General features: G+C 39.3%; 1 protein-coding gene across 2 annotated transcripts in view; it reads left to right on the top strand.

The window, feature by feature from the left end:
• The window catches only part of XRCC5 (X-ray repair cross complementing 5), an 86,756-nt gene that overhangs the window by 42,990 nt on the left and 17,606 nt on the right, over window positions 1-26,160 (top strand). For both annotated transcript variants that reach the window (XM_088827732.1, XM_088827733.1), the window contains exons 14-16: window positions 9-205; window positions 7,281-7,374; window positions 8,801-8,870. In XM_088827732.1, the coding sequence (XP_088683858.1) occupies window positions 9-205; window positions 7,281-7,374; window positions 8,801-8,870 (361 nt within the window). The remainder of the gene's footprint in view (window positions 1-8; window positions 206-7,280; window positions 7,375-8,800; window positions 8,871-26,160) is intronic.

The raw sequence follows: 26,160 nt of genomic DNA, 5'->3' as shown, positions 1-26,160 counted from the left end.
TTCCACAGTGTCTGCTGCACAGAGCTCTCCATCCCCAGGAGCCTCTGCCCCCCATTCAGCAACACATTTTGAGTATGCTGGATCCCCCCACCGAGGTGACAGCCAAATGTCAGGTTCCTCTCTCCAAAATAAAGACCCTCTTCCCTCTGACGGAAGTCATCAAGAAAAAGAACCAAGTGACTGGTCAGGACATTTTCCAAGATAAGTAAGTACTCAATGGAGTTGCGTGTGAGGTTGGAGCACAGAAGACTGGTGGTGGTCTTAGAGGGGCTCTGTCATTAAGGATTGCAACCTGGGTTTGTAGAATCACAAAGGTGGGAGAAGAAAAACTCTTGCTATTTGGCCTTGCATTGGAAATCCAGTGTGGATACGTTTTATCCCACTTGTGCATCTAGAAATTAGAGCTACCTTTGGGGTTGTTGACTTTTTGTTCAGCATCAGTTTCTTACTGAATTATATATATATATATAGAAAGATAAACGATCTTTGAATATCTGCAACTAAATTTTACCATTTTTAAAGTAAGGTACTGGGGATGAGAGGAGAGGGGTGAAGGTCATAAAGTTTTTCATTTTGGAGGTAGGCTCTCAGGAGAATATCAGTGAGATTTTTGGAAGGAAAATTGGGAGGAGAATGAGAAGCCTGGCTGTCTGTAGCTGTGCTGTTACTGTGTTGATGTGCTTGGTTGTACCATTAGTGAGGTAGTTACAGTTTAAGGATTGTAAAGTGATTTTCATGCCCTTAGATCAAGCTTTCAGGTAGCTGTTAAGTGTTTTTTCCCACACATCAGAGTCTGTTTAGAATTATATCAGTTTCCATTCAAAGCAGAACACAACAAACCTTAGGCTGTTCTTATCCAGAATTATTTGGGTGTATGACATTGATTTCCCCAGGTTTTGGTCTGATTATTGGTAACTTTTCCCCCCAGATCTAAATGATCTACTCATTTTTGTAGGTTGCATGCTGGGATCCTATTTTAGATCACAATTTTTTTTTTTTCCTTTTTCTTTGATTTCCTTCCCACAACTGTGTCATTATTGACAAAGTTTTTATTTGTCAGTACCTGATTGGAACAGTATTGAGTAATTTCCAGAAATCTTCACAGGGTTCTGTAAAGTGTTAATTCAGTGAATTATCTTCCAAGTTAAAAAGACATCTTTGCATTTTTTGTGGCTTTTTAGAGGCTACTACCCCAAGCTTGACTTCCCTGGTGGCTCAGCTTTGTCAGAATTGAAAAAAAAAAAAAATCGTAGGGTTTAAAGATTCTATCGTGTGCATTTCTAACACATCTAGAGAATTTTATGTTTCTCTTTAGTCTGTTGTGCCTTTTTCTACATCAGAAGACTCACTAAAAACCCTCTTTCCCTCTGCTACCTCTAGCTACTTCTGGATTCCTCGTGTCTCAGAACAGTAAAAACTCTGAGTCCTTTTCTTCCCACGACAGCCTTGTTGTCGTCTCCCAACAGTCATATGGCTATTCTCTGTTTTAAAGCTTTCGTTCATGATCTTGATTACCTTCCTGTGTCGTGGGAAAGAAATGGGCCATTTACCCCTCCTCCTGTTGATTAAAATGTAAATTAGCTGGTTAAAAAAAAAAAAGCATACCACTGAGACCCAGACCCTGAAGACTGTTGTTCTGTGATTTGATCCCTGCTTGTTCTTTGCTCCCATAAAGGTTCGGTTTGCCACACAGCCAAGTGAGCTGCCTGGGACCGGAGAATAATCTTGCTCATACACACCTACTCACACTCCAGTGCTGTAGTCTTCCTTCTCAGAAATCTTAGTTTTTAAGAATTGCAGAAACAACGCATTTAACAAGTATTTATCAAGCACCTCATATGTTCAAGAATGACTCAGTCCCTTCTGCAAGGTTCTAGAGACTCAGTTTTTATGATTAAACCCCAATCAGCTTTAGAGGTGGTCTCCCTAAGGGAAAGAGAGGTTGCTTACAAAAAGCTACAATTTTGTGTATATTCAACGTCCCTGTATCCAGGGTACATATTTCCATGATGATGATGGTGATTTCAAAGAGAAAATAGAAGCCCATAATAGGTCAGAACGCCTTGGTTTTGTCGCCCATCACCGAAAAACATGTCTGCATTTTATCTGCCTTCACTTCCTTTCTCCCTGTCTCAGTGGAGGAGGGTACCACTTCCTGTCCCAGGTTAATCCTTTCACCTGTGTCCTTGGATGCCGTCTTCCATCCTATCTGGTACCTTTCAGTCCACTAATAATTTCTTCCTTCTTTCTGTAATTTTCAGCTTCTCCTGTACCAACCCCTTCCCTCCACACATTAACATTTTATTTCTTTCCTCTAAAAGAAAATGAAATAATCCTCTCAAGTTTCCTCCCTCTAATTACTACCTGTTATCATCTTCTTTCCTTCCACAGCCAGGCTTATTAGAAGAATAGCCCACACTGCTGCTTTTCCCAGCACTTGTTGGCTTAGGCTTATGCCTCCACCACATCCCTGTACCTGGTTTCCTGAAAGACACTCGCTGCTAGGTTTACTTAAGCTTGGCAGTCCTTTTCTTACTTGACCTCTTTGTAAAACTTGACATTGTCAGTTATTCTTTCCCTCTTGAAATTCATATATCTTCCTTAACTTCAGCTTCTCCAGACTTTTCTTTCTAAACCTTTGACAGCTCCCTCTCAGATTCCTCTGGGGCGGCTTTTCTTTCCCCATGAGTCTTTCAGGTTGATATTTTGTAGGTCTCCTTCTCTGAAAGGGCTGACATTTATTAGATACAGGCATGTTCTGGGAGCTTTACGTGTATTATCTGTTTGGATCCTTCTGGCCACCCTTCTTTTATTTACTCCATCTTAAAGCTGAGGACCCTGAAGCTTAGAAAAGATAAACTTCCTCAGGATCACAGCTGGTTAAGTGTTAGAGTGAGGATTTAAACGTGGTAGTTCGACCCCAGAGCTTACACTCTCAAGGATTATGCTGTGTTGCACATCCTAAGACCTTAGTTATTTCACATATGGGTCTTCAAAAATAACTGAACACCTGTCTATCCTAAAATATTTCCATCTTATCCACTGGATCTTAAGTGTCTACAGATAACTCAAGGTCAGTATGTCCAGAAACTACTTTATCACCTTCTTTCTCTTTCCACACTCCTTTCAGCCCCTCTTCATGTTATTATTTTCAATTTCAGTGAATGACACCTAATTTCTAGGGAGTCATCCCTTTTCTTCACTTTCCAAATCTAATTGGTTTACCAGGTTGTATTAGATTTACCTCAAGTTCACTCCTTTCTCTTCAGGTTAGTATAGTGGCTAATAGCATTGATTTTAGAGTCAGATAGATTTGGATCAAAACTCAAGCATTTCTTTTTAATAGTGGTCAAAATCGGCAAGTTGCTCTATGCCAAGCTGTGATAACAAATACCTGCGTTTTAGGAGAGTAGTTAAAAGTACGGGGTTAGCTGTGGACCCCTTACTTTGTGCTTAAGACAAAGTCAGGCCCTTTTGACTCTTGGTTTTGCTCATTTGTAAGAGGACTGTTTAAGCTAACTCAAATGCTTGGCTTCATGATAAATGGTAAGCATTTTTTTTTTTTAAAAAGGTTAGTTCTTAACTAGCATTGCCCACTGCCATTACTTTTCTGTAGGTTTCACTTTAGCCTGCTTTACTGATATAACCCCCTTGGCCAATTTCCCTCATTCCGGGCTTCCCCTTCCAGTTCATTCTGCAATCTGCTCTCTGAGTGACTTTTTAGAAAACAAATCTTATCACATCACTCCCTTGCTTAAAATTCTCTAATGCAGTGATTCTTCATCAGTGTGTGTCTGTGTGAGATGGACCCTTTTATCTTCTGATAATAACTATGAACCGTCTCCCCAACTTAATAAATTTTGCATATAATTTTAGGTGGTCACAAATTCGTTAATGTCCTTCTTGGAAGCCTGATTAAAAACCTTTGTACTCATGGCTTTCCGTTACCTCCAGCTTCAGATCAAATTCTATTACACAAATGAGAAAACCCAGATCCCCAGAAGGAAAAGAAGTATCTATCCTGCTAACTGGAGAACTACTTTCTGTCCTCAAAGTTTTTATGCCTATAGTTTAGGTATTTTCTATCTTCATCTCTCACTACTTCCTAGCTTATGCCTTGTGCCCTAGCCCAATACAGCCTCTCGCTGTTCTCTCAAAGGGATGCACTGCTTACCATAATATTTTGTTAATTGCCTGTTTATATATTATCTTTCTTATTTGACTGAACTTCTTAAAGGTGATGATTATGTATTCTCGTGTGGGTACTCAGCCATATCTGACCCTCTATGACGTCAAGGACTGTAGCCCACCAGGCTCCTCTGTCCATGAGACTTTCCAGGCAAGAATACTAGAATGGGTTGCCATTTCCTTCTCCAACCTTACAGATTATAAGAGGCTATATTCATAAAATTTGCTAATCTGCTGCAGAATACTGGGATAGGACAGATAATTTGCAGTTGTCTACTTCCTACTTTTCTGTATAAAATAAAGATTGCTAATGGTTACAAATTTTAGAACCTAGAGCCTAAGAGTAAATGAACTAAGGTATATGTACTTGTAAATGAACTACAAGGTATATACTCATGTATGAAAGAAAATGAGAAAAGGAGAGAAAGCAACAAACTATCTAGGGCCCCAGCATCCAGATGCAGCAGCTGTTAACACTTCTGTGTCTGCCGTGACCTCGCCTGGATGATGTGTACTTTCCAGGGCTCAGCTTGTTCTTAGATAACTTGGGGTTGAGAGTCATTGCACTTTCCCACTTCAGATAGACATTGTGAGTTTAATATATGTAAATTCCCTATTAATCCTGTTAAGTGATTCAATCTTGAGGTTATTAAATGTATTTTTACTGCTTCCTGCTCTTTTCTGGACTGGCCTTTATCTGCCCAGTTCTGGAGAATTAGTATATATGTTTTCTAATTCTTCCTTCCCTAGAGTCTAATTTGGGAGAGTTGAAGAAATTCTTCCATGTGATTTGACCTTGTGTTCTCACAGAACTTAGCTTTGTATGTTTAATGCTTTTTAATACTACTATATAAGTTAATTTGTACTTTTGGAAGAGAAAATGTGAATAGTTGATATATGCGTGGTATTTTTCATCTTAGTGTTTTCCTGCGGAACAAAGTGAAGGTCAGAGAGGACAGTAATTTACTAGACTCTAAGCATACAAAGATTAATACAGAGTCAGTACCTTCAAGAAGGTATAAAACTCCAGGGCTAGCCAGTAGCAAAAACTGAGACTAGAATCTGGAGGTTTTTATCTTTAGATTTTCCCTGATCCATGTTATCTTTCTCTTGGGAAGAGCTGGCAAAGGTTAACTAAAGTGGCTGTGACTTTTTTTTTTTTTTAAAGAACTACTCAAATTCTGATAGAATTTCATGCTTCCTCAGGTTTGTGCATTTTCCCTTGTTTTCATCAGCAAGGTTTCGTGTGTTTGTTTATTCTGCTTGAAGGAAAGACTCACCCCTTATCTTTTCTTTACTTCTCAAAGGGAAGAAGGCAAGTGGTAAATGGGAAAAATGTCAAGTTCAGTTCAGTTCAGTCACTCAGTCGTGTCCGACTCTGCGACCCCATGAATCACAGCACACCAGACCTCCCTGTCCATCACCAACTCCCGGAGTTCACTCAGACTCACCTCCATCGAGTCGGTGATGCCATCCAGCCATCTCATTCTCCTCCTGCCCCAAATCCCTCCCAGCATCAGAGTCTTTTCCAGTGAGTCAACTCTTTATGTGAGCTGGCCAAAGTATTGGAGCTTGAGCTTCAGCATCAGTCCTTCCAATGAACACCCAGGATTGATCTCCTTTAGAATGGACTGGTTGGATCTCCTTGCAGTCCAAGGGACTCTTAGGAGTCTTCTCCAACACCACAGTTCAAAAGCATCAATTCTTCGGCGATCAGCTTTCTTCACAGTCCAACTTTCACGTCCATACATGACCACTGGAAAAACCATAGCCTTGACTAGACGGACCTTGGTTGGCAAAGTAATGTCTCTGCTTTTTAATATGCTGTCTAGGTTGGTCATAACTTTCCTTCCAAGGAGTAGTGTCTTTTAATTTCATGGCTGCAGTCAGCATCCGCAGTGATTTTGGAGCCCAAAAAAATGAAGTCTGACACTGTTTCCACTGTTTCCCCATCTATTTCCCATGAAGTGATGGGACCAGATGCCATGATCTTAGTTTTCTGAATGTTGAGCATGTCAAGTAGTAAAACTTTTAATTCGTATTTATAAGACTATAACGATGACTTTAGTTCTTTCATCAGGCTGGAAGAGGAGATTCATTATTGAAATATTATTGAATAATCTAACTTCTGTCTTATTTTTCTTTGCTTTATTTTGAGGATAACCTCTTCAAGGCTTACTGTCTAAAAGTTTGGCTTTTGAATAAAAACATCCCGTTTAGAATCGTAGTTCTTAGATATTACCATTTTCCCTTCTCATTCAGCCAGTTCTTGGCAGCTTCTCTTCCCCCAGATTGACTATTTGTGTGGGAGAAAAATCTTCATGTCTCTCTGTTCTGTAGCTTAAGGAAGATTATGGGCAGAATCTTTGGATCTTTCGTCTCCTTTGCAATTAACTTGACCTCTCAACTTTAAGGCAGACTGTTAAAGCCAGCCTGTTACTTGAGGCAAGATGTTTGATACACTTCAAACTTTGGATTCATCGTTCCCTTATCACACAGATGCTTTTGCACTCTCTTAGCATATTGCCCAAAACACAATTAGGTTAATAAAGGAACACATTAAAAGTTTTCTTTTGAAAGTGGTTTTTTATAGTTTAAGACTTCTTTAAGAGCACGCTCTTGCATATTTAATTAAGGATTGTCTAGTAAGTTTTGACAGCTGTAAGTAGGAGCTTATAAAACTCTCACATACATGATGAAGAAGATAGGTTATTAGACACAAAGGTCTTCTATGTATCTGGAAAGCTAATATTACTAGCTATCAATTCTCAGGCAGAAACTAGCAAATAATAACCGAAGGGTAAATGGGTTTCATGCTGAAATGTGAAGTTTCCATTACCTGTGCATGCAGTTTCATCTTTTGAAAGGGCTTTGTGATGCGACTGCTAATTAAAGCCCAGGCCGCTGTAGTTGGTCTGTCAGGAGCTTGGAGGCTGGGAAGGGGAGGCAGCTGCTTGTCAAGGAAGACTAAGTGTGGCTACTTGTTTTTGATTCTTGAAAAATAAATTTATATTTTTCACATCAGCAGTTCTGGGTTTTGTATTGTTTGTTCTATTTTAAGGGGAGGAAAAACCCATTTATTTCTTTTCCAGTCATGAAGAAGGACCCACCTGTAAAAAACTGAAGACTGAGGAAGAGGAAGCCCACTTCAGTATCTCCAGTCTGGCCGAAGGCAGTGTCACCTGTGTAAGCAGAACTTCCCTGCTGTGCTCCCCTCTTTTGGGAAAGTTGGGACTTGGGGAGTTGGCATCAATTTCTGTTAGTCCTTTAATGTAGCACTTTCTCTGGTCCTTTCAGTATATAAGCCATGTTTGTCCATCCCACACTTCTTCCTTTTTTCTTTTAATTATTGTCAGTGAATCACCTATAGGCTTATTCATATGATATGTAGTATCGATACACAGAGCCCTATATAGAGCATGAAACATTACTTTTGTAAAGTTTTTTCTGGTGACTTCATTTTGCAGCTTTCTGTTTAGTCACAATGGTAGGATAAGTGGGGGCTTAGTGATAGGAGTCTTATCTCCAAGTATATTAGCTTTAAGAATATAAGTCTTGTTTCCTTTCTGATGTATAACTCACTAGTTTACGATTTCTCCAAACCATGCATCCTTTGACACTTGAGATCTTTAATGGAATGGTTTTTGGAACTTGAACATATTGCCTTATTTTAAGTGACATTGTTTTGAATCAGTGGATCTTAAAAATTGTTCTTTACTACTAGCCAAATAGACTAGAAAGGGTAGCTAGTATTAGGGCATGCCTTTTCCCCTCCTGAAAAAGCAATGCTCCAGAAAAACTGAATGTCTGAAAATTTATTTGGATTTTAGTGCAATATCTTTATAGTAAAGAAAAAATTAAATCATGACCTTTTTTATTCTCGGAGCTCTTTTGATGCTATACTAGAGCAGACTGGAAATCCAAGTACTTTTGTACCAGCGTTTACCAGCCTTTATAGAACCCCATTGTCTTCTTCCCCTTGAGCTCAAATTAGCCCCTATTAATTAAGGTTGAGATCAGAAGATGAGAGACACGGGCATGATCAGAAAGTGCCATATAGCGTAGCAGAGACTTTTGTCTTTGAAACTCTCCCACCTAGCACTGATTTGTTTTTATTTGGGGGCCATGTTTATTTTGGGCATGTTTGAATAGTCTACCAAGATTTCAGTGCCACAGGTTTGATCAGCAGCAGTCCCCAGAAAGGACAGTTCAGTGAATCAAGGCATCAGGCTATCAGTTCCTGTGTCATCTTAGTGGGACAGAGATACTCTGAACTGATCCTGCACCCCAACATCCTCCCCTTCCTAATTGGTTGGGTGTCAGGACAGACAGGTTGTCTGGTTAGCTAGGCTGCCTGGTGCCGCGGGCGTCAGAGTTCTGACCCCTCTGGAATGAAGTCAGTTTGCATGGAAGTACAGACAGACGGCAGCCCTTTGAACACAGGAATCTGCTAGTTTTTAACAAACCATGGAAATGAAAATGAACAGCAAGGGCCTCACTTTGTCTTTGCCTGTTTTATAAGAACACACTACATTAAGTTGTCTTGTCTTGCCTGGGGTACTTCCGAAAAGAGAAGTGATCTGTAGGTTTACTGTCTGTTGGTGTGTTCTAGGTTGGAAGTGTGAATCCTGCTGAGAACTTCCGTGTTCTAGTGAGGCAGAAGAAGGTCAGCTTTGAGGAAGGTAAGAGATATGCCGTGGGCTTTGCACTTAAGGAAAGGTGTTTAGTTAGGTTAATGTGATTTAAGTCTAGATTAATAATTATCACCTTTTGTTACACTGTTTTATAGAACGATTTTCTTTCCTGGTAGATCTTTGTGACTGTCCCTTGTTGGTGAGCTCACCAAGGCCACCATATGAGCACAGGAAGGTAGATTTAGCACTGGTCTTTTAAACAGAGAGGAGCCAATTCGTCGGTCTCCCTGTTAAGAAAACAGTGGGCTGGAATCTTGGAGCTTTTAGTTCCACTTCACTGAAGTTCTCTGGGAATAAAACATTTTTATGTCATATCTTCCCATTTTCTGAGACATAATTCTTGTTCACCCCTAAGAGTTTGAGCCCCTTGACAGTAATCTCAGAAAGACCTTACTCCTGCCCTTAGACTTGATCCTTCTGAAATTGATTACATCCTCACATTTTTCTTATCAGATGAAGCCTAGAATTCCATTTAGTCTTGAGCTGATAGTAAAGCAACTTGAAGGGATGGATAGAGGGTGTCGGACTGACATTCATTCACTTGATTGCATTCTGGTTCCTGTTCATTTGCCTTTAACAAGTAGCCACTGGCAATTGTAATCCTACAGCCTTGTGTATATAACAGTATTGTATTCATTATTGCTACCCAGGGTCAGGGCCTGTGAGCTGAATAGAGACTTGAGGTAGAGACTGAATCGGTGTTCCCCTGGGGAACAAGTACTTATCAAAGGATTTTCCCAATAAAAATCATTTTTTCAGAAAATTCTGGTACCAGTTTTGAAGCTCTAATATTTTCTGTTCTTGCTCACATGACTGCAGGATTGGTCTGTGGGGGTAATTGAGACAGAAAGTGAGATTAGGGGCCAGTGGTGGGGTTCAGAGAAGAGGGAAGCTGCTGGCACCACAGAAGTGGAAAAACTGAAGCTATTTCAGGAGAGGAGGGAATGAGGAGAAACAGGTAAGAGGAGAGGACGTGAATGAATTTGCATAAGGGCGCAGTGTTCTACAGCATATTCTCAACTCCTGACTGAGGATATTCTTCAGTGTTGGTAAAACTCTGGGATGCTTGGCCTGAGTGTTCTGCCTGGGGAAGTTGGTGAGAAAGGCAGAGTTTTGGGTCTGGAGTTAACCTCAGGCAGAGCAGAGAAAGTTCCTGAGAACACCAGATGCCAGAGTCTAAAGGGGTCTTGAGAGAGTAAATTCTTGAGAATTTGCTTATATCTTAGGAAAACACTGTTTTTCCTAAACTAATTGGGGATTAAAACAGTCTTGTGAAAATAACAGGGGCAAGTGACCCCTCAATGGCATATAGATCGCAATGTGTGCATGCTCAGTCACGTCTGACTCTTTGTAACCCTGTGGACTGTAGCCCACCAGGCTCCTCTCTCCATGGGATTTCCCAGGCAAGACTGCTAGAGTGGGCTGTCATGTCCCCCTCTAGGGGATCTTCCCGATCCAGGGATCAAAACTTGTGTCTCCTGCGTTGGCAGGCAGATTCTTTACCACTGAGCCACCTGGGAAGCCCATAGATCACAATAGGTATTATCATTATTCCCATTTTACAGGAGGAAAATCTGTAAAACTGGAAGAAATAAACTTCCCCCCCAAAATCACACAGGGATTCAAATCCATGTCTCCTTCAAATACTGGATTTTTCTACTTAGCCGTACTATTTCTCCTGATTCCTAATGCCTTCCTTTCCTATGCTCTTTTTTTTTGTTTGTTTGTTTAAACGTTATAAGGTCAAGCATCTCAAACCTGTGCCCGTAGCTAGGATTTTGATCAGTAGACTGTTCTTCCCTGTTGAAGGTGACTGAGTCGTGGCACACTGTAGTGTTGTAATGTTGGATGTCCCTCTGGACCTCATTCCAGAACTTGGTCAATCAGAGATCTCCAGTGACATCACAAAAGCGGACTTTCTGCCAAGCTGCAAAAAAATGGGACTGCCCACTTGTTAGCAGTTACTTCTGTCTCATGGTCCTCATTTGGCTTCCCTTTATTGCTTCAAGCTTCAGAAATTTTGTCTTCGTTCCTTTTCTACCTTCCATGTTCTTCTACTTGAACATCTCTTGGTGAGCCAAGACTCACCTCGTAAGCCTGAAGAACTCTCCCAGACTTAAAGCTACCTCCCTGGTTTTGATCTTCTAGAGATCTCTGCCTTCGGCAGGGGAGGCAGAAGTCCTTCTCTCCTCTCCTGTATATCTATTTTTTAAATGGAATGGCCAAAAATGTGATTAATAATGGGTAGTTTTACCCTTTGTTAGAACTTGGCCCTTTCACTTCTGTTATAAACTAAAGTACGGGTGTAATTCCTTTGCCCTCGAACCAATAGCAGAGTCATCCAAAACTCTTTAACTCAAATAGAGTTTTGTGATCCTGTCCCCTTGACATGAGCAGTCAGCAGCACACATTTTCTTTTCTGGTTTTTAGTGTAAGCAATGTTCCTTGTCCTAAGCTTACTGGCATAGAGCAAGTAACACTGAACCCCAGGAACATGTTCATTCTGGCTGTTGACGCTTCTATAAGATGTCTTTAATTCTTATGTGCCCTTCTCTTTTTGGTCCAACTTTCCTCTTTCCTTGCTAGCCACCTGCCATTCTGTTACTACAGTTTTACAATAGAAAATTCTTGACCACAGCTCTGTATAAACTAATCATCTCTCACTTGTGAAGGTGGGTTTGTTTCCCTCACACAGTATTCATAAGCCCATCAGTTCCATCACCTGTGATGTCTGTTATGTGCAGTTGTGAGTTATTGAGAGAACCCGAGTTCTTGGAGACCCCTGAGTAGTGACAAGGTAGCAGAGCTCTGTTCCACCAAATTGAATTCACAGGAGCATGATTGGTTAAAAAACAAACCTGTCAAGAAAAGACGTCCTAAGTAGGAGTGGTACGGACTCTTGTTTGGGGTCTGAGATCTAAAACATCCTACGTTGGAGTGGCACGGACTCCTGTTTAGGGTCTGAGATCTAGCATCAGATTTATTTGCAGTGAGTGGCGCGTGCACAGCCATTTGACAGATGATGCTCACTCAGTTCTGTGGCCACTGAGGTCTTTCACGATCCTCACATCTTCTTCCTGTCGCTTTGTTTGGATCATGTCTCAGCCTCTAGTCTGCTATCTTCGTTCTCCAGCCTCTTAGTCTCATATATCAAACAACATCCTTCCAATTTTAAAGGACATTTCTTAAAATTTACTTCTGCAGGATTGCCCAAAACTAGGCAAACTGTTATTAACAAAACTCTTAGTAATGAAATTATATTATTCAGCAAAGTCAAATAATTTCTTTCAACTCTGTGAGTAGAGCACTGACCCATATAATTTTCTACCATGAATCAAGTCTAACCTCTGGGTTCTCAATCCAAGTTTCTTAAGGGATCTGGGAAAAAATTCCCATATGTGTGTGTTTTATGTATTTTCTTTTGTTAATGGTTTATTAATCTTCACTATGAATTATATAACCTGTCATACCCCTTTCTAGATAAACATAAGAAAATTAAAAATATGGCCTTTATCTGTTTTGCACAGAGCAAATAACAGAGAAAAATAGCTTCTGTTAAATACCTTAAACATCTTGAAAAAAGGATACTGAATACAAACAGAACTAAAATTTTTAGTATTGTTGGCCCTATAAAAGTTTTTTTTTTAACAATTTGACATACTTTATTAGTATTTCCCAAAACAACAGTGATCCATCTGATCATGAGAGAGAAAATACATGATTACAGATGCTAGAGATTTAGTCTATACTTTTATATTTTTTATTAAATATTTTGTCCTTCATTGACTTTTCTTTTTGACTAAATTGTTAAACTCTAAAACTTGATGATCCATGCTTATTTTATACCTCACTTATCAATGTGAATTTTAAAATAAAAGTTTATTTGGAATTTAAAGGACCCCTACTAGAAGGATATGCTATTTGATGTGATAATTGTGTATCAGTGACCCTTAGGGTCTTGTTCATCTTCCATGTGGCCCATGGGTTTAGGCCCAGAATGGTTGAGATAACTTTCCACAGATTATTGCAAATGTGTGGATCAGATTCAAGAGCCAATTGTTGCCTTTTGTGGCCTAAACATCTCCATTGGTTGCTTACATTTCATTAGATGGTACTCAACTGCTCTGAAGTTTACATTTTAGTATAATAAAACTCATTAAGCAAATAATTCCAATGAAATCATTGAAGACAAAAAGAAAAAATAGAAAAGACATGACATAGAAATCAAAGACTAGCATATACACACAACCACTTTATAAGTAAGTGTTTTCAGTTTTCACATTTGTCCCTAAAAGGCTCCTGTCCGTTCTTACTCAGCTTCTAACATCTTTTCAAATTCCTGTCAATCTGTGGATCAGAGTTTCTCTAATTACGGCGTATGGCTCTTGTAAATTGTAGCCTAGCTGTATGTTAACAATGAGAGAATGCAAATCAAAACCTATTTGCTAATAGGTAAGCTCTGTCAGTAAGCACCAGGATTTCTTCCTGAGAGCATTAAAGGACACCTATGTGTGATACACACAGCATTTTCAGTCTCCCAATGTTTTGTTTTCTCATGCCAGGTGGTAAAGTTGCTTGTCTTAAACTTGCTGAGTTTTTTTTTTTTCCTTTTTTATGTTAAAAATAGAAAGTTTTTTTCTGTGGCTGAAAATGTGGAACTCACATGAATGGTTTCCTGTGTCAGAACAGCTGGAAGAACACGGAGTTCATTCTAGCCTGCATGTAATGCGGTGACCCACTGGCTTGCATTGATGACCCGTGCCTGCAGTGCAGCCAGGCAGGTGCTCACAGTTGGCTCTGCTGGAAACAGAATTAATCATGGGTTCTCTGGAAAAAGGGTGTGGTATCCAGCTTGCTGTTGGTGTTCACCCTTGCAAGAAGTGCTAATGAGAGTGATTTGTGAAGCAGAGAGCTAATGAAGTACTTAGGGCAGTTTGGTTCTTTTTCTTCATTGCCTGTAATTCACAGTGCATAATAGATCACTGTCATGCAGGACATTGTACTTGGTTCTCCTCGTTGTCCTTGAATTGAGCTGTCTTCACGACTGCTTCGTAAGCCCAGCTGGTTGAGAAAGGAAACTGATTTCTGATTTTGCTGATCTGCAAACTGCTGTAATCAATGACTGAAAATGACTGCTTGTAGCAAACATCAGAAGCTCTTAACCAATTGAAATGTTTAGGAAAGGATGTTAGTCTTTTGTTAAAATAGCCACTAATAGGGTGAAATGTGTTAAGAGGAACCCAGAAACAGCTTAAATGCAGTAAAAGTGTTTTGGTTCCCCCCACCCCACCTCACCTTCAAATTGCAAGCCCAGGGCAAAAAATATGCTGACACGGAAAGAAATGGTAAGTATAATTTGGTACTGTTAGTCCTGTCTGTTTCCATGTCTACATAAAACTTTAAAAAATGGCATACTTGTTTCTTGGGCCAGAAAAGGGAAGGGAACACAGTTCCAGCAGGGCTTGAGAATGTTAGCAGCATAGATGTCCTTGGATATAGAGGGGAAAAAAATCACCTTTTTTTTTTTTTTTTTTACAAGTCCTTCTGGACAGTTGGAAAAAAAAAAAACAACTTTTAGTTAACAGTTACGACTAAAGGCCTTGCTGTAAACTGAATTGTGACCTCCCCAAATTTGTATATTAAAGCCCTGACCTCTCATGTGATGGTATTTGGAGATGGAGCCTTTGGGAGGTCATTAGATTTAGATGAGGTCATGATATTGGAGCCCTCATAGTGAGATTAGTAACCCTTATAAAAAGAGACGCTGGTTTGCATTCTCTTCTCTCTTCTCTTTCTCTCTTTTCTGTCTGATGTGAAGGTGACTGTTTGCAAGCCAGAAAGAGAGCCCCGACCCAAACCTGACACCAGCTTCCAACTGTGAGGAAATAAATTTCTGTTGTTGAAGCCAGCTGGTCCATGATATTTTGTTATGTCAGACTGAGCTGGCTAATATAGGCTCATTTTCTTTTCCTTTGTCAGATTAAGCTGCTGAAATTCTGTATTTTATCTCTTTGTCTTTTAGCAGTAATGAGATGCAGCCATAACACTCAGGATGGTCACTGTACAGTGTTTCACTGGTAGGCCATTGGAGTCAGGAGCCATTTCTCATATGGGAACTATCAAACTATAATTCTCTTGCCCTTGGAATCTAGTAGAGTTCCCTTGGAACATTAAAGACAAGATTTATTGTTTGAGCTTTTTAGTGGTTATTCTGTAGTAGAATACCTAGTGTCTCCCTTCTGTCTGTGGTAAATCTCCACAAATCTTTAGTTAAATTGCACTTATTTATTGCCAATTTTTAAACAGTTTATTGAAGTATCATTTTCTGCTATAAAATGTACTCATTCTAAGTATAATTTTGTGATTCTTTATAAATGAAAAAGGTTATGCAGTCATCACCGCAACCCAGTTGAAAAACTTTTCCCTCAACTCCACAAAGTTTCTCTTGGCAGTTTATAATCAGTTCTTTCTCACCACCACCTCAGCCAACCACTTTCTGTCTCTATAGATATGTCTTTTCTGGAAATTCCATGTAAATGGAATCACTCAGTATGCAGGCTTTTGTGTCTGGCTTCTTTTATTTAGCATAAGGTTTTTGAAGTTTGTCTATGTTGTAGACTGTATCAATAATTGACTTCTTTTTTGTGCTGAATAATATTCCATTTTAATGAATATGCCACATTTTGTTTATCCATTCACCAATTGATGGATATTTGGATTGTTTCCAGTTTTTAGCTATTAAGAATAATTCTGCTATGGATATTTGTATGTGTATATACCCCCTAAGATTTTCTACTAACAGGATCATACTGTGCAAATAAAGGCAGTTTTACTTCTTCCTTTGTGACTTGTATTGCTTTCAGTTTCTTTTTTTTTTTTTTTAATTTTACTGGCTGGAACATCCAGTACAATGTTGGCTTTTTAGTCCATCACCATTAGTATAATGTTAGTTCTAAGTTTTCTCAGATTCCCTTAATCAGCTTGAAAAAGTTTTCTTCCATTCCTAGGGTGCAGAGAGTTTTGCTGTGAATGAGTGTTGAGTTTTGTCAGGTGCGTGTTCTACATCTATGAGATGATTACGTGGGTTTTATTTGTCTATTTATGTGGTATACTATATTCATTGATTTTCAGTTGTTAAACCAGTCTTGCACTACAGGAATAAATTCTAGTCAGTCATGGTAAATAATCCTTTTTGAATGTTTCTGAATTCATTTTGCTCATATTTTGGTAGGATTATTGTATGTATATTTATAAGTGATAATTTCCTGTAGTTTTCTTGTGGTATCTTTGTCTGGCTTTGGTATCTGGGAAATGCAGGCCACGTAGAATGAGTTGGGAAGTATTATTTCCTCCTTTTCAGAGTTGGCATGGTTTCTTCATTAAATATATGAGAAAATTTGCCAGTGAAGCCTTCTGGGCCTAGTTTCTTTGTGGGAAAGGTTTTAATACTAATTCAGTTATTTTACTTATGATAAATTTAGTCAGATTTCCTATTTCCTCTTGAATCACTGGTGGTAATTTGTATCTTTGTACAGATTTGTCCATTTCATCTACGCTGTCTAATTGTTGGCATAGCATTGTTCATATTATTTTTCCCTTATAAATTTTAAGTTCTGTGGTTGTTAGGTATATGACTGCTTTTATTCCTGATTTTTAGTAATTTGTATCCTCTCTTGGTTAGTCTAAATAAACTTTCTCTTTTATAGAAGATCTTTTAGTTTTACTGATTTTCTTCATTATTATTTTTTTAATTTCATTGATTTCTGCTCTGATCTTGATTTTCCCCTTCCTTTTACTTGCTTTGGATTTAATTTGCTCTTTTTTAATTTCTTGTGGTAGAAGTTTAGATTATTGATTTGAAACTTTTTTTCTAACGTAGGTATTTAAATCTGTACATTTCCCTCTAACCAATTCTTTAACTGTGCACCATAAATTGTTTTCATTCTCGCTCAATTAAAATACTATCTAATTCCTTTTGTGATTATTTTGATCTTTGGATTCTTTAGAACTGCGTTGTTTAATTTCCAAATACTGGGAAATTCCCAATTTTATTTCTGTTGTTGAGTTTTAATTTAATTCTGTTGTGACCAGAGAACATTTCAGGTGGCTTCAACTCTTTTACATTTATTGAGACTTATTTTATGGCTTAGCATTTAGACTCTTTTGACAAATGTTTCATATGTCCTTTAAAAGAATATCTATTCTGTTGTTGCTAGGTTGAGGCTTCTGTAAATATCAAGTTGATCACTTTGGATGATAGTTTGTTCAAACCTGTACCTTTGTTGATTTTCTGTCTGTTTGTTTTCCATGATGTTTTGAGTATGGAAGGTTATTTACCTCCAGACCTTGTGGGCTAGTGAGACCTTTGTAATTTTTGCCTCATCTAGCTAAACAACTGTCTAGAAATCCAAGTGAATGTCTGCGGCTGCTGCTGCTAAGTCGCTTCAGTCGTGTCCGACTCTGTGCGACCCCATGGTCAGCAGCCCACCAGGCTCCCCCGTCCCTGGTATTCTCCAGGCAGGAGCACTGGAGTGGGTTGCCATTTCCTTCGCCAATGCATGAAAGTGAAAAGTTAAAGTGAAGTCACTCAGTCGTGTCCAACTCTTTGCGACCCCATGGACTGCAGCCTACCAGGCTCCTCCACCCATGGGATTTTCCAGGCAAGAGTACTGGAGTGGCGTGCCATTGACTTCTCCGAAGTGAATGTCTACAGAGTACCAATAAAGAAACATTGTCAATTCAAGTAATAGGATGTATTTTAAATAAAGGTCTTCAGGTATTGGAGTTAAAAAAAAATAAATGTAGGTATATATATATATCACAGGATTATGTTTGTATATTGGAATTCTCTGCTTCGTGGGAGGAATTCATTTACATTAGTAAAGTATTGGTCACTTAGTTGTGTCCAACTCTTTGTGACCCCATAAACTGTAGTTCACCAGGCTCATCTGTCCATGGAATTCTCCAGGCAAGAATACTGGAGTGGGTAACCATTCCCTTCTCCAGGGGATCTTCCCAACCTAGGGATTGAACCTGGGTCTCCTGCATTGCAGATTCTTTACTATCTGAATCACCAGAGAAGTCCCTTAAATTAGTAATTGACAAGCTTATACAGTACAGGGAAAGCCGTGGTGATTTTAGGAACTTGTTAGCAAGTCTCACTTTAGTGTTCATAGATTCGGAAAATTCAAAGGTTTCGTTGCTTCCGCCTTTCATTGGTTTCTTCTTTGTGCCATTTTTTCAAGCATAGGCGTATTTTGTTTGATTCATTATTTGTCTCACACATAGGTTGGATTATCCCACAATTGTCTGCTGATTACTCTTAGATGTACTATAATGAAGCCACTTACACATTGGAATTTAAAATATAAGTAATTATAGAGGAGATTGAATCTATAAACTAAAGATAAAATTTGCCTTCTACATATCTGATTCAAATTGATAGACTAACCAGAAGGCCGGTGGGCAAAATTAAATATTTTCTAGGGTCCTTTTTCATACTGCCATTTAAGTAAATGAGTAATAAACAGAAAGAAGGAGGTGGTAGAGAAAGAAAACAAAAGAAATTAAAGGACCAATGAAATAGAAGTGTCTGGAGTAACTGCCACCCATAAATGCCAATCCATGAAAAATGTGTTTCCGTTTAGAACTCACTAGAAATAGAAATGATTGTTTATTGTTTACTTATCTAGTAGTCTCTTACAGTTTCAAGATGATTTAATTGCTTCTTAGACCTCTAATTAAAAAATAAGTATATACTCATTGAAAAAAAGTCAAATAATAATACAGTAAGTAGCACATGAAAAGAAGAAATCTCTTCATTCATTGTCCCCCTCTCTTCCAAATCCTCCTTATAACCAGCATTCTCTGTCTTGCTTTCTCACTCTCTCTCCATAGGAATAACCCTGTTAATCCCTGTTAATGTTCTACACTATAGTCAAGATGATTGATTGTTTTAGGGTATGGTAAATTGAGGCTGTAGCCATAGGCAGTGAGGTCAAGCATCTTGACCTAAGAGGGTAAAAAGAGCTTACAACAAGATGGGGTGAGGCTAATTCATTCTTAGTAAATGACAGCAACAAAGATGCCTGCATATATAGTTATAGTAACGTGGAAATGATATATCTGACTCCTGTATACATCTTTCGTAGGCTGTTACTCTTTGTCTCTGCATTTTCTCTTTTAAGGGATCTTTGTTTTAATTATTTCTTTCTCTGTAAAAATTAGAGTGGTGATAAGAATTCTAGGCTGTCCATTCCCCCCAGTGATAGCCAATACTGAATACGCAATGTATGGATTTAAGTTGAAGGAACACAAAAAGACATCTTCATGTATTTTAGACATGAAGCTTTTAGAGGAGTAACTCAGGAAGCCTCAATCATTTATTCATCCATTCAGCAAATAGTTGTTGAATGTCTATTATGTGCTAGTCATTTTGGCAAGATACAGTAAATGAATAAAATCGATGTCAAGTGGTGGTAAGCACTTGGATTCGTTTCCTAGGGCTGCTGTAATGAAGTACACCGACTGGCTGGCATAGAATAACAAGTTTATTTTCTCTCAGTTCTGGAAGTTAGAAGTCCAAAATCAAGGTGTCAATAAAGTTGGTTCTCGCTAAAGACTCTTGGGAGAATCCATTCCGTGCCTGTCTCCTAGCTTTTGGTGACAGCTGACAATCCTTAGTGTTCCTTAGCTTGTGGATGCATCCGTCTAGTCTGCCTCATCTTCAGCTGGAATTCTGTGTGTCTGCATCCAGATTTCCCTCTTATATGAACACCATCTTACTGGATGAAGATGAACTCATCTGGACTTGATTGCTCTGCAAGGACCCTATTTCCAAATAAGGTCACATTCTGAAGTTCTGGGAAGAACATGAATTTGGAGGGAACCCTGTTCAACTCATAATAGCACCATCACTATAGAGAAAAATTAAAACAGGATAGTGGTGGGAAAGTGAATGCTGGGGTTGTTACAGGCTTGTGATTTTATGTAGAGAACCAAGGAAGGCTTGCTACTTGGTTGTCATTTGAATAGAGAATTGAGGAACGTGGAAGGTAGAGTGTGGTAGCTATCTCTGGGGAACACTTTGCAGCCAAGAGGGAGCATTGCCCAGGAGTATCGGGGAAGCCATTGTGGCTGGAGGAAAGAAACAGAGATGAGATCAGAGCGGTATCTGGGGCACATGTCATGCAGGGCCTCCTAATCTTTTGCTTTTACTCTGAGTGAAATGGGAAATTGCTGAAGAGTTCCGAGTAGAGGATGAGTTGATTGATTATGTTTTTAAAGGTACTCTGGCTACCCTGTTGAGACTGGGCAAGGTTGAAGTAGGCTGATGAGTTAGAAGGCCACTGCAGTGATCCAAGTGAGAGGCAGTAAAAAGAGGTCAAACTCTTGATATATATATAGATATATATATTCTTGGCAGGTTTTTTTGATAGTCTGAAAATAGGATGTGAGAGAAGGAAACAAGTCAAGGGTGACTCTTAAGTCTGAACAACTGAAAGGTGTTGACATTTATTGAGAGCATAAAGACATATTAAGTTGGTTATACAGGTCCTGACTTTAGGAAAAAGGCCTGGGTTGTAAATATAAATCTGGGAGAAGTCACCATAGAAATGGTTTGTAAAGACATGAGAATAATGAGATTCTTGAGTAGGGAAGAGGTGTGAGTTCTAGGGCACAGGTGGAAGGAGTGACTTAGATAGTTGCACACACAGATGGTTTATCCAAAACAATAGGAAGGATGCAGAGTATGGGTATAGGTGCAGGTGGGTTGACCAGTGTGAGGAAGAATTGATGGAAGAGGCTTGCAGACCTGAGCAATAAAAGGCTGGATAGGAGAGGGCCCAGAGGAAGGTATCCCAAGTGAAGCAGCAGCCAGTGATGGGGTGTCCTAGTACCGTGAGCGTTAATAGGACTTTCTGCAGAAATAAGGGATTTTTGTTACTGCTGTTATTTTACCTCTTGAGTTTACTGTTGATGAGTGTTTCTAAACACTTTGTATCTAAGTTTCTTCTAATTTTTAATCACTTTCTAATCCAGTTGTCTTTTCCTTTGCATCCTAAATACCACTACTAGAATTTAGGCTTCCATCATTTCACCGTTGGACAGTTATAGCATCTTATATTACCCTCAAAATTCTTGTTCATCTCATCCTATGTATTGGTACAGATTTAGCTTCTTATAGCACAGATTTGATTATGGGTCAGCCCTTCTTAATCACTCTCCGTGTCTTTGAAATTAGTCCTCCAGTTAAGACTTCACACAACCTGGTCGCATCCTGCCATTCTAGACCAATCTTCTGCAGGGTCCCTCTGTGTACCCTGTGCCCAGGCCACACTGGACGTCTGCTAATACTCTTGTGACATTCACTTCGCTGCCCTTCTCTATGAATGTCCCTTGTTTTTTCTCGCCCCACCAGATCCCGGCCCCAACCCCACAAAGAAATTCTTGAGATTTAAGAGCCCATGTATCCTGGGATATTAATGCCTGGTAGTAGTTTTATTGTAATATGATTCATTATCAGAGATGCTGCTGCTGGTCTATGCAAATAAAACCTCCATTTGTTTTTATGCTCTCTGAGTACTGCCAGTAATTTTTTGTTTCCATCATTGTCCTTAATAAAACAGTGCTTGGGAATAATCATGATTTGAATTTTTCAGTTACAGTCAGATTAACCCTCAGGTTTTCTTTGATTTATAAATCTTAGCCTCATCAGAGAAGCATCTCTGTATTTTGAGTTCTAGAATATTATACAACTTTCTTCACAAAAATCAAAAACAGAGGGGAAAAAATGAAGAAAAAAAAGGGGGTCTGAAGAGTCCTTAAGGAAAGATATCAGATAAGCACAGAACATCATTATTTACTAATTTTTAAGAAGATTTATACATGGAGTATGGTTTTTAAGTTTCTGGTTCTTGGTATTCCATTTAAGAAGGAGTCAGGTTCTTGAGGCATTGTAAAGCTCTGTGTCCTGCCTACCCCTCCTCCATCATCCCCAAAAGCACATTCAGCTAGCAGCCATCTGCTTCTCTCCTTGCTGAGGAGTCTGACTCGTCACTCACTGTATCTCTTCAACTGATACATGGATTTCAGTTCCATTCGATTACCAACTTTTAATTGGATCCCACTGCCAGATTGGTCTCCGGTTCCAGCATTTTCTCTTGGTTGCACCATTTCTGTGTCTGCTTGGTTCCCTCTGCCTACTTCCTGTATTAGTTTGGTGACATCCACTCAGGTATGAAGCTGGACAGATACTACAAAATTTGCATTCTGCCTCTCTCCCACTGCTCATCCAGAATGGACTCTAGATGGTTTAGTTCTGAATTCTTCTGTATCACTGTAGTATTTAGTAAAATACCTTATTTCAGTATGCTTCACCATCATGGAATTTAAAATTTGTTTTAGGACCTTAGAACATTACGCAGATGCTCTTTCTCTGCCCTCTCTGCTCCCTGTTCCCGTCTTCGGTGCCTGTGTCCAAGCATATAGCGAGCGTGTACATTACATAAGTGAGCTGAAGACATCACTCCCTCATTTGATGAAAGGACTTCCTTTCGTTTCTTCCTTATGTTAGCGGCATGCCCCAGTTTTGCACTACCTAAAGTACACTCCTGTCTGGAAATGAACGAATTAGACTAAAGAGTAGATGTTCTTTGGTCTTTAGTTAATTGCTATAAGCCTTGAAAATATGAACTGATAATCTTCAGGTTGCATGGGATGTATTCGGTGGGTCTTTAATAGTTAAACTGAATAAATAAATAGAATTTTTAATAAAAAATTGAAAGGCCATAGAATTCCATAAAACCCCCACCCACTGACCAGCAAGCCTAAAAATTTCCAACTGACTTGGGGACAGATCTAGTCTTACACCCAAGTTATTTAAGATGAGAAATATTATTCATCCAGAATGAAAAAGTCTTGTCATCATGTTCCCTTTCATAAACTGATCTTGAAGGCAATGGGCTGAACCAAATGCCATTTTTCTAGTTTCTCATTAGCTTACACTATCACTTGTTTTCTAGAGTGAGCTAAGACCAAGAGACCTTCAAAATCTTTCTTCCTGTGGCTACAAAGTAGGCCTCACAGCTCAAATAAAAACAAAAATAAAATGAGAGAGATCTCATAGTCTGCCGGATTGCAGTCTGAACAATAAAGACTTTGCATTTACTCTGCTCTTTGTGCCTGGGGTTTTAATTTAACACATCAATGAAAAGGCAGCATTTAAAAAGAGGGGGAAAACACCCAGCAAGACTTACTTTTATTAGTGCAATTTGTAAGAAATTACTGCACTTAATGAGAAAATCGTTAAGCATGAAAAAATGGGCTGTGACTTAATTTACAGAGCTTAAATGGTGAAGTTTTAATTGAGTTTTTTAGTTATTGGTAAGAAAAATATTAATAATAATAAAAAACAACTACCAGGGCTGTATCTGTACTATTGAAGTGGTCAGTGCTTTTACATACCTTAGTTCAATTTCCTGTGTCACTGGTCATGCATAATATTATAGCTGCGGTATTCTCTGTCATATCTGCTGACTTTTTCTGTTCTTTCAAGGGAGGCAGGCAACTTCTTCTGTCTGCTACATGAGGAAATTTGGGGCAAAGAGTCTAGCAGAACAGTTTCTAAAAGGGGGAAGGATGGGGCAGAGGTAAAAGGCAGGACAGAGCAGTGTCCACTCCACAGTCCACCTGCTTAAAACGAGACAACAGTTGAATGTCACTTTCAGGTTCATAACGCTTGTCCTTTCCCCCTGGTTCTTAGTTTCTCTTGTTGCCGCCAGTGATTTATTTTTCCCTAGTAAGCAGATTTTATTAAAGACTGCAAAACAGTTTTCAGGAATAATACCAGACCAAGAAGCACAAACGTTCAGGACAAATTCCTGGGATCATAGATCCAAATTCTTTTGGAACTAGAAGTCGAAAGAGTATTTAAAGAAATAAATCAGCACATCTTATGTCATGTAGAGGGAAAATATTTAGGATGCCCTCTTTTTGTTCTTACATTCCCTGAAATGCATTTGACTCCTTAAAGGTCATGAGCATCATGGGAAGGGTTCAGTAATGAAGAAAAGTCATATATACTTTATATTCCTTTATTATTTAAGTTAAAGACTGCTGTGTTAATTTCTGTCTCCTGCAAATATCTGATGTGTAAAAGGGGCATTCACGCCTGTGGGTTCGTGATAACACACTGTGCCAGTGGCCCCTAGATCCTCTGCTCACCCCTTTCCCCGTGTGCCTTGGGTCTGCAGGGAGGAGTGGGGTAGAGCCCGTCCCTGCAGGTTGCATCTTCCAGGCTCCCACAGCTACTGGCTTCCTACTGGGTTCAGATCCTGGTGAGAAGTAAGGAGGGAGGGAGAAGCCGGGGTATTTCTCTTTCTCCCCTTTCCCCCCCATGCCCGCCCCGAGTGGGGCAGCATCCCCAAGTCCTCCATGGTTTCTGCGCCTACAGGACAGGCTTGAGTTAGCCCCTCCTCTTACCTCCTTTCTGCTCTGTACTGTTCCCCTGTGGTGCCAGGGGGTGCTAGGGCCTTCTTGCTGTTTCTGATCTCTGGGTTACAGCACCCATTCTCAGTTGGCTTTACAGTTCTTTATCGCCTGTGTTAACAGTTGCCTGCATTAAGTTTCCTGGGTTAAGTATTGAGTGATTTCTGTTCTTCTCTTTGGACCCTGTCTGATAGCGCACAAAGCGTCTACCCACAATGGCCAGTTTATACCCTATTTGAGACACAGGGAAGCCTCTTAGTGACTGATTCTTGTTCCCTGTATTAAAACACAGACTTGTTTTCTTACCAGGCAAATGTTTCTTGTTGATTTTTTGCTTTAAAAACAGTGATAGTAATTTCCATGTGGATTTCATTGGCTATAAACTGGACTACTTGCTTAGATTTTTATTTGTTACTGAAAGATGTTCCGTTCCGTTCCGTTGCTCAGTCGTGTCCAACTCTTTGCGACCCCGTGGACAGTAGCCTACCAGGCTTCTCCGTCCATGGGATTCTCCAGGCAAGAATACTGGAGTGGGTTACCATTTCCTTCTCCAACTGAAAGATGTTACTCCTTTTAATTCTCTTAATGACTGACCTGATGATATACTTTTTTTTTTATTTAAATGCTAGATTTTTTATTGTCACTTTATTTTCTTTAATAAAGATGCCATGTCATTGACTATGTAAACTGTTGAACATTTTTAAATGATTTAACCACTGACATCTGTAAAATATGCACCTCTTCAGTAAGTAAAATTCACATAAGGCATTGAGATCACAAGAAGAATTAAATTGAGAAACATCCTGAATGATGCCTGGGTTTAGCAAAATCATTTGCGATAGCTTTCCAGTCCCTTATACATAATATGTGACAGATGAGTGAACTACTGCTCTTTTGGCTCTGTAGGATAGAGGGAAAAAAACCCTCAGTAAATGACTTCCTTTCACTTTGTTAGAAACACCTTTGCAAAAAAGAGAGGAGTAAGTAAATGTCAAGTCAGAGACCAGCAAGCACATGGCCCCAGATGGTCATGACTAAGCAGCAGGAAGAGGGATGATTCATTCTGTAGAACTTTGGGGGCTTCCCTGGTGGCTCAAATGGTAAAGAATCTGCCTGCAATGCAGGAGACCGAGATTTGATCCCTGGGTTGGGAAGATCCCTTGGAGAAGGGAATGACAATCCATTCCAGTATTTTTGTGTGGAAAGTTCCAGGACAGGAGGAGACTGGTAGGCTACAGTCCATGGGGTCGCAAAGAGTCAGACAGGACTGAGCAACTATCCCTTTCACTTTTGGAAGGTGTTGAGAGAGGAAAAAAAGCATACATTTCAGATTAAAACAAAAAAACACCACCATTTTCCTCTTACATAACACTTTTGAATCTTGATAAGATTTTAATATAGCACTAAAGTATTATAAGTATGAAAACTCATTTTGTGTATCAACGATCTGTACTCATGTCAGATTCTAGGTTAACATATTAATGCTCCTATTAAAAACCTCAAAATCCAGAACAGACAGGTTTGAAATCCAGAATAGACATCTTGATTTTGAAGACTTCTTGAGATAAATGACAGCCTTTGCCTGACTTACTATCCTAAGATGGATGGCCCTTCCAGTGGCCATTTTTTATATTAGCTGCTAATGAGTATTATTGAGCCTCTGAGTAATTCTGAAAAAGCATTTTGGTGAATTATAGTTGGGGCTGTGATTTACTGAGTGTGAACACCGTGATTGATGTGAAAGCAGAGGAAAGCACCCCAATGCTCAGCACTTCCTATATGAGGAGGA

This window comes from Moschus berezovskii, chromosome 2, assembly GCF_049115385.1.
Source record: "Moschus berezovskii isolate FMDL1 chromosome 2, NW_MosBer_1.0, whole genome shotgun sequence".
Lineage (NCBI taxonomy): Eukaryota > Metazoa > Chordata > Mammalia > Artiodactyla > Moschidae > Moschus > Moschus berezovskii.
This window is presented reverse-complemented; position numbering and strand designations above follow the sequence as displayed.